General features: G+C 34.6%; 1 protein-coding gene across 1 annotated transcript; it reads left to right on the top strand.

Annotated features, from left to right (window-relative positions):
* Positions 1-6,698: 6,698 nt before the first annotated feature.
* On the top strand, positions 6,699-13,483 carry LOC120342728 (type-1 angiotensin II receptor B-like). Its single transcript, XM_039411693.2, has 9 exons — positions 6,699-6,915; positions 9,731-9,837; positions 10,356-10,490; positions 10,984-11,090; positions 11,352-11,430; positions 12,020-12,131; positions 12,435-12,543; positions 12,628-12,752; positions 13,174-13,483. The coding sequence occupies exons 1-9, from the start codon at positions 6,724-6,726 to the stop codon at positions 13,222-13,224; spliced, it is 1,017 nt and encodes a 338-aa protein (XP_039267627.2). The 5' UTR covers positions 6,699-6,723; the 3' UTR covers positions 13,225-13,483.
* The last annotated feature ends 1,383 nt before the right edge of the window (positions 13,484-14,866 follow it).

The raw sequence follows: 14,866 nt of genomic DNA, 5'->3' as shown, positions 1-14,866 counted from the left end.
ATTGCAGCAAGTTGTTTCTATCTTTATTGTTACGTAACAATGGAGGCAAGGCCCCCACGCAACAGAAAGTAAACGACATAGAAAGATAAAATGAACTTATTGATTCATATCTACAGCATTTAAAATAGGAAACATTAAAGCATTCATAATGAATACAATATGTAAAGTATTCAATCATATTTTAGTCATGTTCGACACGATTCTGTTAATTTGCGCCGCTGTTCTACATCATCAGCGTTTAAGGCATCTGTTATAAAAAATTATTCTTCAGTAACGATGAGAAATATGTGTAGACTGGAGGTTCTGTGTTATTTATATACTAATTCCGGTGCTCCCGAAGTATGCGAACCAAGATGGCGGACATCGGAACGTAACATGGGTAACAGGTTAGGGTTAGGCGGTAATTTTTTTCCTATTTTCCTTATTTTAGTCCTATTATCAGTTCGGAGACTAGCCAAGAGCCTCCCGTAGTATTTATACCTAAAATTATGGCCTAACCCTAACCTGTTACACATATTACATTCCGATGTCCGCCATCTTGGTTCGCATACTTCGGGAGCCCCCTAATTCCAATATTTGCAGTACAGTATATCATTGAATACCTGAGTAATATCATAGGAGCTGATATGTTTGGTCAGCATAATTAACGCGAGTTACGCTGTAGTCGATAGTACGAATGAGATTCGAACCCGCGCCCTTCGGCTCACACGCGCATGCGTCGGTTAATGATGAATATAAAGTTAAAAATCATATGTTATTTGGACATGGTTAATTCGCAAAAGGATTGGGTCCAACTGTGTTGGCTTGGCTGTGCCGCCTTGCCTATTCACTGGCGCTATCCCACTACTGAGCGACGCGGGAACTTTTGGCTGCTCCCTTTCGGGCCTGGCCCGGTTCGTTCCTCCTTAGACAACCTGGTCATCCCGAGCTTCCAGGGGAGGACCATATTGACGCCGAACTTAGTGCGGACACCCGATCAACATAGGACAAGACAACACAGGGCTCCCAGCCTCAAGCCGTTCGCCAACCCTGGCCTCCAAGTAACCGGATTACAGACGCACGCCACAACGCCCAGCCGTTAGCAGTACGCTTGTCTGGCATATTCATTCATCGACCGATGCTCCGCCCATAACGCTCATGATCAGTCACGCGTAAACACTCTCGTATGAACAACGTCGACGACTCACTACACGAGTGGTAGCGAAGACGCGTGAATTGTAGAAGTGGTGAAAGCGTCAGTTGTGTTTTATCATTTATATAGAAACCGTGCTTCGATTTTTAAAACCTACCGTGTTTCGCGCTATTCCCTAGGTCTTATTTTATGGGGAGGGTTTATATTACAATCATTTTTTCAAATTTAGACTCATTTTCGAGGAAACCCGGTAGTAGCATTATGACCTAAGTCATATGTGCAACTTTCTACTTGCTTATTCGAATTTGAATATTGAAATATCCATTACCAATCGTAGTCAAAAAATTGAAACGATACATAACTGCCAGTGACATCAATTACAAAGTGAAGTTGCAATACAACGACGACGGAAACTCAATGTAGTTCCCATTAAACGACTCGTAACAACTATACCATTAAGATTAATTTCAATACAACACACTGCGGTAAAGAACAGAAAATTATTATGTGGAGATAATGCGGCTGCAATATGTCCGATATGGCAACGCTTGAGTCTAAAGCTGTAATTAGTATTAAAGTCAAGGTGGTCCTTACTGTAGTTTGATCCGTGACATTATGTAAATACAGTCATTTATCTCTGTAAATTATACAAAGCAAACTCTTCCACACTCTCAGATAGATCATATTACACCATTAGCAATTTTTTTTAATAACCATATCGTAGCCTACTGCCTGCGTGGTTGACTAAGTTCTATTGGTGTTACAATAGGCCTCCTGTACCAGTAAATCTAGATTTTTAAACTTCAGTGTATATTGTCAACGTTAGGTGACTTTTCAACAATTGAAACGCCAGTGACTGTAAAAATTAGTGGAAAACCTAAATGTTATATTATATACAAAGTGACATTTTCAGTGCTTTCAGTGAGGTATGTGGAACCGTGTGGAGCCCTTAATTGCGTTCGCTCTACGTTCAACCATGTCGTTCGGAGGCTTATACTCTCTTCCGAATATTGATTATCTTACACAAAGCTGGAATAAAATCATAAATGACTAATCCTTGGAACATATTGTCAACCGGACCTTGCACACGAAAATTTAATTGACTTTTGTAATGAGGTTTTGAACGAGACTCGACGTGAGTGGCTCGGGCCTAAATTCTTAATCCTAATTGGCATTTGAGATTACACAAACGAACATGTCATTGCAAGTACTGAGAAAATGACATGGCCTTACTCGAAGTTGTTAAACAAACACAGTCAGTGTAAACTAAACGAGTCATTTATTTTGAATAAATTAGGCCGGTTCGAATTTCAAAATTCCATTTTATGAAGTAAAGTAGAACTAGCAATTCATTGCAGATGTCAAAAGTCATCTCTAATGACAAACATTAGGCTTTAACGGCGATGGCATGGCAATTACGGAACTTCGGCATTACGGGCTACAGATTATCACGATGCAATATAAATATAGTATGTGTCGCCCTACCACATGTAACGCACTGTAACTGCATGAATTGCAATATGTTCGGAATGACTATATTGGCATCTTGTTTCTTTATGCTATTTCAGAAGAAAATAGTTTTCTTTCCAGCCATTTCTTTAGTACGATAATAAAATATATATTTGAAAGCACTCAAATTAGAATAACATCGCTAAGTGGTAAAGCGTCATCTACCAGCTGGTAACACTAAAGGTGGGTTCATCACGAAACACTTTTTCTGGCGAATTTGATTCTATATAAATTTTCAAGATTTTTTGCTCTTATCGCTCACATAAAATGCACTTCGTTTGCGAGACTAGAATTTTTAAGAGTATGACGTAGTACTGAAGTAGTAACTCATCGGCGTGATTTTGCATCCATTGCGTTCTGTGTTCTCACTTTGAATAAAATGTAAGTTCCATTTGCCGTGGCTTTTAGCAAACGCTGCAGGGGTTCAAACACATACCAATTTCTTCGAATAAAATCGTTGCATTGCAAAAAATGACAGTGAATTGAGTTGACCGAGGATAAAGTGTGGCCTACTCGATCTCTGCGCTGACCTATTGCTTTAACCAGTTGTCGAGTGAAATAATGCATACTAGGTTATTTCTTTTATTTCAAATCATCTAGATTTTAATATTTTCTGATCAGTCTATGATTGCATCGCCGGTATATTGACTACTATATATATATTAAAATCTGTACTCCTGTAGTATGTGTACCAGGTTAGGGTTAGGCCATAATATTATTCCAAATTTTCTTATTATAGTTCTTTACCGAGTTCGGGGACTGTTTGTGTGAATATAACCCCTGCAAATGGGTTTCAGTACTCAACTTGATGTAAAATAGGCGAACAAAAATAGTTACCTCCATATTGGTACACACACTTCTGGAGCGCCATATTTACTAAGCATGTAACGAGTATAAAACAATGCATCAAATTTGTTCAACTAACCCGTTCTGATTTCTCGAACTCACATATTGCCTCTAATTTGAAGCGTCCATTTCAGCCTAATAAATCACGTTTGAAGTTCATGCAAACCCCTGCTCCACAGCCCAAACCAACAATATATGATGCAGTTCGTTAAATCAATTTTTTATTTATTTTTATCGTTTTCTGGTCTATGATATTTTACCAAGGGATCACAAGTTTTCTAGCCTATATAATTTATTTATGTGGATATGTGTTTCCTCGCGAATTTCTATTGTTTGACGCGTCGTGAAGGGTGCAATCAATATCTGAACATGGAATATTCCGGTACTCCCAAACCTAAAACTACCACATAATAGTTTTTTCAGAACTATAATAATTGAGATAACTTATTTAACTTTTCAACCTCACAAATGTTTGTGTTGGCTAAAAATTGTAATCTGATATTAGAATTTGGAAAGTAAATCGGGTAAATACATATGAAAAGTTTTATTTTCTGATCACTATGAGTCGTCTAATATTCAAATCTTAAAAACGCTATTTCGACTTTTATGTATTACCGGGCTAAATGAAACATAAATATTAATATATTTATGATAGCGGCAAAATTTATAAATTTGTGTCCAATTATGCAACATTTGAATGGATGAAAAAATTATTTAATTAAATCGGTCGAGATTATGCAACGTGGATTGTTTCCAAATACTTATTCTTGGTTAAATCAACTGTGATTTGAATGGGGATCATTTCTCGTAGCATATTGTCCGTGTTAGTAGAAGATTGGCAGATAAGTAATGCATAATTCATAAATACTTGTCATATCATCCTTCTCATCAAATGACGGAAATGACCCTTATCGTGTGATAAGTTTCAGCGCAAATTTGTGAGATAGGAGTTTTCTTCTATTGTTTTGCGATGAAATACTACAGTATGTTGGTGATGAGGCTAGGCGATGCGAGAATTAGCGATGATTTGGAAAAATTGGACATGCCGGCTGTCCGAGTACCAACTGAGTTCGCTCTTTCGTCCACATTTATTTTCACTTGTGTGTATCCGTGTTGGTACATTGACACCTCTTTATGTATACAGTATTGAAATGGAATATTTTTATATAAATGCCAATGCAAATGGGAATACTGTGCTGAATACGATTGAATTGTAATGTAACACTGGCCCGAAAGAACAAAACACGACTGTTCCGATAGCAAACTTTCGTGCCATTTTTTTTTTCAGAAGGATATTTTATATACCGCGATGTGGTGTTGCTGTTTTTCAGTGTCTTCTTAGGGAACGTGGGGGCTATTGAAATTAAAGTTACATGGAGTTTTTTACTAAAAATTCGTGGTTTAGCGCATCGATTTTGGATAAGTATATTCTAATTTTGACACTTTAAGAAATGTAGAAATTTCATTACTATGCTTGTTAGAATAAATCAATTTCTATGGAATTGGACGCGTATTTTATTGAATAATCGTATGTATGATTTAATTCTTCAATACAATCTGGTACGAATAAAAGAAATATCGATTGAGTTTAACTTAGAAAGACTCTGCTCACGATTGCATCTTCGTCACAAGCTTCAGTAAATACGGTAGAATATACGCCCAGCAGCATGTCAAATTATTAAATTAAAAAAGGTAAAAGAGGCATTTGAATCAATATTCTAAATTGAATATCTGTGATAAACTTTAATCCTCAAAATAAGGGGACTCAATGGTATTCTTCCCAGGAGATAAGAAGCTGTGCGGAGTTCGTCTTCGGTCCTTCCAAATCTAATCGATTCCATTGTATGCTTGTGCAGTTAAAAAAAAGTGAGCAATGTTTCATAATATGTTTCCAAAATAATGTTACATAATAAAAAAATGGAGATAGTTTTTTGTTATAAAAGTTTATGTTGGCGCTATGTAACATACTGTAATCGATAACATCTAGAAAATAGGTTCGGGTATTCGTCTAATGCGTAATGATATCAATAAATATGTTTTATTCATAAGAATGCAAACCACAGTATGCTTCTCATTTGGTTATCATCAGCTGATTATTATGAAAGAACACTAATCTGAAGAAAGCAAGGAAAGAAAAAAATTGAAAACTAGCAATTCGTGTTGCCCTGAAGCAATTTAAATCAATCCACGATATGGGCTAGCACTTCCTATGTAAAAGATTGAGGAACTTTATTTAAAAAATGTTTTCAGTGATTTTGTAGGACAGATTGGAGTCGCTTATCAACATAGGTTTCAAATAATAATACAGTCTTATCAGGAGATAGATTTTAAGTACAGCTGTATGGGCCGTATATTGTTTACAATTTCAAACTCTCTTTCGAACGATCGAGTCTTAACTATATGTAGAGTATCTTAACAACAATATATATACTCTAACTAGTTTAATTTATTGATTCTCAGTTGAATTTATATTGAATCTATATAGTTGGCATTTATCGAGGAAGCGGAAAATATAATTTACTTAGAAAACATTTTATGTCATCAGTGCCATTACAGTGGTTATCAACATCAGCACCAACCAGCGTGTTTTGGTCTGATACGGCCCAGATTCGACAAACAAAACATAAACTGAAAACCATTAGCGACTTGGAAACTTGTGAACGTTGTCTGTTCTAAAAATATTCAAGCCAAATGGAGGTCATTGCAGGGTGAAAAGTGTGTGGTATTTTATCTGGTGCAAATCTCGAGAAAATACAATGTCTTTAAGTGATATTTCGACATGTATTGTAAAGACCACTATACAGCGTACACTATAAACCGATAAGGGTACGATGATGTTTATTTATTAGATCGTTTTAGATTTGTTAAAAGTGTGCCATTATTTTTCAGCGGTCAAATAACTTGTAACTTTCAACTCCAACTGTAGGACCTGTGAATATATGAAAACTTGAATATTTCTAAAAGAAATTTCTAATACTGTCATATTTATAGAATTATTTCAAACAGTCGCATGGCATTGTACTTCATCATACTTTGTACATCAAAATCAACAAAATAACTTCGATTTCTATGACTAATTATTGCATACTTTTATCGATGAATATTTTGTCCTCTATAATATATAATACCAGGTGCATTATGAATGAAGTTTTGAAAAAAAATGTGAAAAATTATTTACTTTTATTTCAACAGTATATACTAAAAGAAATAAGGCATTTATTTGTTCAGTAAGCACAATGAATAATACTGTTCTGAATCTAACAAAAAGTTTTGGTGCGAACTCTTCTACTTCTATGAACGACACAGATCATGCGCACGCTGAATCATCTGAAGAATTCAATTCCGTCGTGTTGCCAATACTCTATACATTCGTCTGCATTGTTGGGTTGTTGGGCAATGGACTTGTAATTTATATAATGTATTTGAAGGTAAGTCAAATTAAGGTATACAATATAAAAATACAATTTTGTTTTTGTGGAATATTTGCATGATAACTGAGGCAATTCAGCTTCACATATTGAATAATAAATAACACACCAGAGAGAGAACTTCAGAAATGCCCTATTTATCTTCACCAGTATACATCAGGAAAATTGAAATCACATTCCAATTCAAGTCTGAAGCGTTGGTACAGAAAATCGATACACATTTACATAACCACATAAAGAGGATTAATTAATTTGATTAAATTTAATAAGATCGACATGCACATGTCCTGAAATTTATTTTAGATTTTTGCTATTTTTTGCTAAAATTTTGTTTGCTGTATTTAATTAGCAAACTCTCAAACCATTCGATAACAATAGTTTATATATACATATGAGTATATATGCAATCCAAAATTAGACAACCTGAACACAAAGGCACATCACCAACTGCAGAAAATAAAACTGGATAAAAAAAAGGCCGAAGACTGATTATTTAATTCAATATTATATATTTATTATATAAAAAGGGTGATAGCAGTAGTTAAATTCTCTGTTAGTTGATAACTCAATTTGGTGGGTGCGAAGACCCAGCGATTAATGCGTTGTTAGACTGTTTGTTTGAAAGGAAATTCTCTGCAGTGAGACTTTAGTTCGTAAACAATACATGAAGGAACAATTGAAATAACATCAATTCTAAGTTTTAAGATTACTGGTTATTGCTTTTGATTATTTTAGTCAGCCAGAATACAGATAAATATTTAAATCATTGTGGCACGGACAATTTCTTACTCGCACTTGACATGAAAAAACACAAGATCAATAATTGATAATTCAATTTTGTTTCAAATCCGGAGTCATACAAGCAATAAATTATAGTACTCGTTCTAGCAAACACATCCAAAATTTTTGTTATAGTGCCAATTTGAACGTGGGCCAGAGGGTTAACTGTCTATCCTTTGTCGCAATAGATGTACTTTGGATTTAGTTACCACATAATTGACTATATTGTTACCTCATGACACTTGACATTGAGAAAAGCAAGATCAATAATTGATAATTCAATTTTGTTTGCAAGCACATCCGAAATTCTTGTTATAGCGCTAATTTGAACGTGGGCTATAGAAGATTGACTATTTATATCCTGTCGCAGTAGATGTACTTTCAGTTTAGTTACCACATAATCGAATATATTAATATCCCATGGCAATCTAAAAATCTCGAATTTTGTAACTCATCAATTGAAATATTCGCGTTAGGATTCCTACTCGCTTATGTGTTGTTTTATTTTTCGGAGAAAACAGTATCGACCGTAGACACTTTCATATGATATAAATTAATGAGTAAATTAGCTCTAATTTTATTTAAATTATATACATATTTGTTCTTTTCGTACACCCTATTTCAGTTATTTAGTGGAGTCAAAGCATGCATGGGTATTGAACACATTGAATGTAAAAAGTCTATTATTCGGAGAATGTTTAGTCTGCGAAATACTGCTTCTCTCTCCTGAACGTTAAATAGCAGTTTAATCAAGAAGCGATGAAGTATTTTTATATTACAAAAAACTGTCAAATTTTGGGATAAAAAATGCGTTAATGGATTTGTTATTTAGAATATATAACGATTTGCTGTTAGTCACACGTACACTCTGACGCGATTACCTGAGGCTGACCCCAACCACAATAACAAGGCAATGAATATCGTTTTAAATATTGCATTTCAAGAAAGTGCTTAATAGCTTTTGTTATTAGAAGTTTGGTTTTTATCCAAGATTTGTTGAATGATATTCTATTTCACCGTTACATGACTCAAATCGATGTTGCCTGAAATATCATACCACCTTCTGATATATTATGTCAAGTGGTCGATGCTGACATCATCATAATTAATAAAAATAACGATCTTTGGCGAATCCAGAAAACAGGCTCCTAAGCTTTATTTCTTCGAAGTTAGCCTGTAACTCGAATAATCCAATTTATTGCACATATCTTCAATCATTAATTAAAAATGTTGAAAAAATTTTATATCTCTATTTCCACAGTCAAAATGAAACGAATGCGACAGTGCTGTAGATATATGGATGTTAGAAGTTAACCTATTACATGACGAACAAGTAGAGATCAGTGAATTAAAAACCACGTATAGTACTAGGGAATAATCAATTATCAATCAATGTCAAGTCAATGTCAATTTTTTAACACAATATAAAGTATTATACGAATGAACATTACAGCTAACAAAAGAAAACTAACTTTAATTGTGTGACAGGAATCGCAAGGGACCTCAAATGGTTTTCATGCTGCGATACTTATCAAAATTACGAAATAGAACAAAATATAATGTATATATATTCATGAATGTTTTATAATATTATTAAATCTCGTGTCCAAATTCCATAACTTGATATTAGGGACCTCTTTTTCTATATTTGATACCGTAAATAAACATAAATATAGTTTGAAGTAAAGTACTCAAACGTATCCTAATTGGCTCGATTAGTAGCAAAATTAGTGAAATTGAAATATAGACCGAATGCATCGCTTTTATCATCGTTTAGAATGGTAAAAATGAGGCATCCCAAATATTACTATTCTGAAGGAGTTTGTTTAAACAGGTAATCGGAGAAGCAAAATTATGCAAAGCCTTCGATGGAGAGCGCTATATTCTACAACATCAGTTACATTAAAATCTGTACATACAGAGAGACATACACAGAAAAACGAAAATAATATTTTGAGAAAAGATATCGATATCAGATTTTTATCAAAATAAAACAGTAGTTTTCAGAAATATTTGGACGCTTTTATTCTTTCAGAAACAGAGTAGAAACATCACGGACATCTATATTCTGAACTTGGCAATCGCAGATTTTATATTTGTTGCGATGATGCCTGTCTGGACTACAAGCGTTGCTTTAAAAAGGTTAGTAGTATATATATTAAAATCAAAACACGATTAGTTCTATCATCATCGTCGCGAAGAAGGATACCATGTACCCATAAAGATTATTTAACTATATAAAATAAACAATCGCTGATTGAACAAAAACATTTTTGAACAGTCTCATTTTCATTATATATATCACAAGATATCGAATTATTATTAAATATTCATGCATTGGTTCCTCGCTAGATTAAATCAATATAATTTGAGAAGGTGAGACCAAAAGATTATAACATCGTTCCCATGTACCTCCTATTCATATTTATGTTGAAAAAATGAAAACAATGTACTACAAATTTCCAGACACAACACATTTGTCTAATTTTTACGTACTGGTAAAACTAGTTATTTTCGCCAAAATGAATCTCAATTTTCCAAATTTTTAATAATGCCTACCCCGAAACAATATTTTATACTTGTTTAATTCGCATAATTACAATGCTATTGGTATGCCCAATACAAAATTCCTTTTGACATGACATCCCCTTTTATCACAGATGGATATTCGGTCAAGCGATATGCAAGTTGGCAAGCGGATGCACTTATTTTCATTTGTATGCGAGTGTATTCTTTCTCACAGCTATGTCAGTCGATCGATTTTTTGCAGTCGTCATGCACAATACTATCAAGAGGTATTCAATCATTAAATTTCATACACATTCGCGGTTTTTATTTCCACCAAGAAGTACTCAAACCTTTCAGAACCTTACAACATTAAAAATATACCATATTTCTTTAAAGCCACGCCTCAATCTGAAAATACACGATCTGGCCCGTCAAATACCGGTATGTTAATTTAAACTCTGATGAAATCCACTCTATGGTCGAATAAATTGGACAGCGGTAATTATCTTTGACAGTATTTTCGACCTATTACGTAAAACTAATGATCCGGAATTAAATTAAATTCAAGCTCCGGCTTGAAAAGATTCCGACAACATATCGATTAGAAAAATCCGACCATGCTACTATACAGCCAACGCTTCGAATATTAATTTGTGTAGACTGAAACCGCCGTGTAAATTACTTTAAGAGCAGAATTGTTATCTTCACAGCTATTATATTTTATAAAATTTATATAATTTCAAATATTTACATGAAAAAATTTTTTTTTTTTCTGTGCAGGACAAAATTCAATGCTACTGTTCTTGTTATTATCATTTGGATGGTATCAACAGGTCTCGGACTCCTACCTTTGTATTTCAGGAACGTTGTGGAGCACGAAACCGAAGGTTATGATTTACTCAACAATTTTCGTTCAATTGGATTGTATTTTTCTTTAAAGTAGAACCTCACTAATTGTACCAAAACTTAGTTACTTTTTAACCCGACCAGCAATTTTTATGCCATCTTCTTTCTATTAATCAAACTTTGACTTTTTTGGAAAAATGGTGGCAGGTCTTCAAATGAAAAAAACAACAACAACATTGTATTGATATATACATGACCTCTACTTGTTAAAATTTCTATCAATTACGATTATATATTTTCAGGCGTTCGGAAATGCGAATGGACTTTTGAATCAGAGAATAAATCTCATCATAACTGGTTCATTGTATATTTTGTGAGTAGGTTAGTTGGATACCTTTTTGCATGTTTTTACTACATATAATTACATATAATTCAAGACATTGAAAAGTGTGTCGAGCATCTTTTCCTTATACAAATCGATGCAATTTTTTGTGCAATATTTCATACTCTGTTTCGTTGCTGTACTATATTCATGCTCCAATATGTAGCTCAATAATTTGGATCACAAACTGCAACCTCTTTATTGCCTTGGCCAATTTGAGTGTCACAATTAAATTAGGCACGGCCTTAGAAGACACCGGTGAATTTTCGAATCAATTTCAAAGTATATATATATATATAAATAAAGTTATTTAACAAAAACTTCAAGGAAAATGTGAATTAGCTGTCATTTTATATAAGTCGTAGGCATTTTTCGTCGCTTCCATCTTGTACTAGAGCTAATTTTAGAAAGTTGAAAAAAATTTGCTTTTTTATAAAACTCCATGACGGTTAATTTGAAGTTGGCATACAAGGTACTACCGAACACCTTCGCATGCAAATGTGGGGCCCTTGGAATCATTGTCAAAATAAATCTGCCACTACAGCAATCAGTTCGTTTATCAAAGATTGGTGGTTTCATTCGTTTTAGATCATTTGTGGGATTTGTTATACCGACAATTATCATCGTCATCAGTTATTCTATGATAGCATTCTTTTTGCAAACAAGAGAAGCGAAGGGTAAACTGACAGCACAATGCCAGGTTGTTTTTTCATATATTCCTAAAGTAGATATTCAACTTACACGGGACTAATATCAAAGCATTGTTAAACACACAAAATGTAACCTGTTAGTAGCCAATCACAGGCCAAAACAAAGTGGAATCTTTTATAATTGAAATTCAAAGGAATAGTAAATAATTCAAATATTACATGAAACTTCGGAATCCGCATATAATTTATCTGTCTGAAAGAGTCGACAATAAAAATTAAAAGTAATAAAATTCAGGGTTTCCTGCACACTATTCCCCCCCATAGCTTTGATTAACGGCAAATTGTATATTTAGGATCGAGCAACACGAATGGTTCTGGTTGTGACTACCGTGTTTCTTGTTTGTTGGTTGCCGAATCAGTTTTCAAATTTCATCTATTTTATACAGAGCCTGAATTTAATACGTAAGTATCTAAATTATACGTATCAATCAATCATGATCACAAAAATACAAACCATGACATGCTGATTTGGCGTGTTTCTTCCAGGTGCACCGAACCCTCCGGATCTGATACATTACTACGTACATATGTTCACAACATGTTTGGCATGGATCCATAGTTGCATGAATCCAATTTTATATGCATTTATGAGAGAAGACATGAGATTAAAGGTATGTAAATCGCCAGGCTACGACGTGAAGTAATTTGATTAAAACCTGAAATCGACCGTTTAGATATTTTGAACAACGTTACCCTTCTAGTCTATTTCAATGTAAAGATGCGGTGCTTTAGAATAAAAACTAATTAATATCATCATTCAAAAAATAAACTAGAATTGAAGAATTAAACATCGATTTGTTCGGAAGAGAACTTGCATACACGATTTCTTAAGGTTTTCGTAATGTTTCCACATATCAAGCCGTGACGTTGGAGTGACCCGTTTCGTGTCGTATTCTGATGGGTTGTTAACAGGCATTTGTGTAAATTAGGGGACCGCGCATGCTAGATATACTTGCCACACTATACTACACAAGGCCCGACTTTGATTTCGTTTATTGTTAACAAAGTAAATATGTATCTGCTCTTTTTCAGTTAACAGAAATTATGAATAAAAGAAGGTGCTGTGGAGACACTCGACGCTGACCGCATTGAGACATAATTCCTGAAGCTCCTCGGATTTATGATCGACTCGGCACAACAGTATGATATTTATAACCTCGTGTGTACAAAGCGAATTCCGAAAATCTGTAGCCAATAGGAGTGGATAAAGTTTGAATTCTTTGTTTATATACGTTTGTGTGGGACTAGCAAGAGTTCTAGTTTGTATTGTCGGTTTGTTTTCAGTTGCATTATGAGACGAAATCTGCGAATATATTCTATTTCTCAGCGAGCAATTATGTATTTTTTTTCTATGATACTAGTTTTACACCCGTAGAATTAATTGGAGAAAGTTTGCCCTGTAGCATATATATATGTTAAAGTTGGAGCCGTTAGCTTGAAAAAGTGCAGGGGATGTAATAGTAACTAAAGAGAAGAGCTATTTTTCATAACATGAAGAAAAACACCAACATGTTACCGAAACGATCCATAGATACATTTTGTGTCTAATAATATAGTCATTTTGTCTTCGTGGAAAGGTCGTTTTAGATTAAATGTGGATAAGCACGCAGCATGCTTGCTGGACTTTGGGACAAGCGACGACTGACTGTGATCAGCTGAATCAAAAACTCGGTTCAGCGGCGATTACGCTTTACAACTCCTGCAATGAAAAGTTGTGGCCACCTAAAACTACGCCAGTCCTAGCAACACAACGGCAAACGATGATTAGGCATGAGCTTTGCCAAAATACCGGTTCCTCTTTCCGTATTGTTGGTAGCAGACCGCATTTGAGTTCAAACTGAGTATGACGTAAGATTTCGGTTTTATTTTAGTCACCAACAAGGTATAAATTGACTTCGACCTACAATTTTCAACAAGTGATCGGTGTCAGTAAGACTATATAGATATATATTAGTGAAAATGTGTTTAAATAATTCTCACAAGCGTGTGTAAATACGTAATGCATGTGCTTCAGTCCATTCAGCTCTAGCGCAATCATTAAACGACTGATTCAAAGGTATTCCCAATCTCCTTTCGTACCCAACCGTCTGCAAACAAGTGTATGACGCAAGCCTCAATTAGCGTCGTAGCTTAAATGCCGTAATAAAAAATTAGTTCAGAAATAGCTGTGATCAACTAGGCTAAACTTCTCTACCGGTACCGTACTGTTGAAAAACAGGTTGTTGAATGTTTTGAATCAAAATGATGACGTGAAACATATACCGCAGTTTATAGGCTTCAACTCGCGAAGCCACCTCTAAAATAAGCACCAAGAATTTGCAATGGTAGGGTATAAGAAATTTTTCTTCGGGGTCAAAGGTCCATCGAATATGATGTCTATAGGCACGGTACTAGTAGGTTACCGTACCGCATATTCCTTTCGGGGGATAGATTATGAAATATTTTGTTTTGCTCTACTTGTCCTGATCATATATTAAATGCATCAATCATTCTTACTGAGCTGAGTGACTTACGGGCCGCAATTGGCCCGCGAGTTTGAGACCCCTGCTGTCAACAAAGATGGAATAAGAATCGATATTCGACTCGGGTGTTAATCACTTGATCCTTACCAGAGAGTTCCCGCTATCACAGATTGAAAAATCTTGTGTCGTCAGAAAGCGGTGGGTATTTGACGAAGACTGCTTTGCGAGGATTTGTGTACATCCCTGTGTTACATACCGACATA

This window comes from Styela clava, chromosome 3 (assembly GCF_964204865.1).
Source record: "Styela clava chromosome 3, kaStyClav1.hap1.2, whole genome shotgun sequence".
NCBI classification, from domain to species: Eukaryota; Metazoa; Chordata; class Ascidiacea; order Stolidobranchia; family Styelidae; genus Styela; species Styela clava.
The sequence above is the reverse complement of the archived record's forward strand: the minus strand, read 5'-3'. Positions and strand labels throughout refer to the sequence as shown.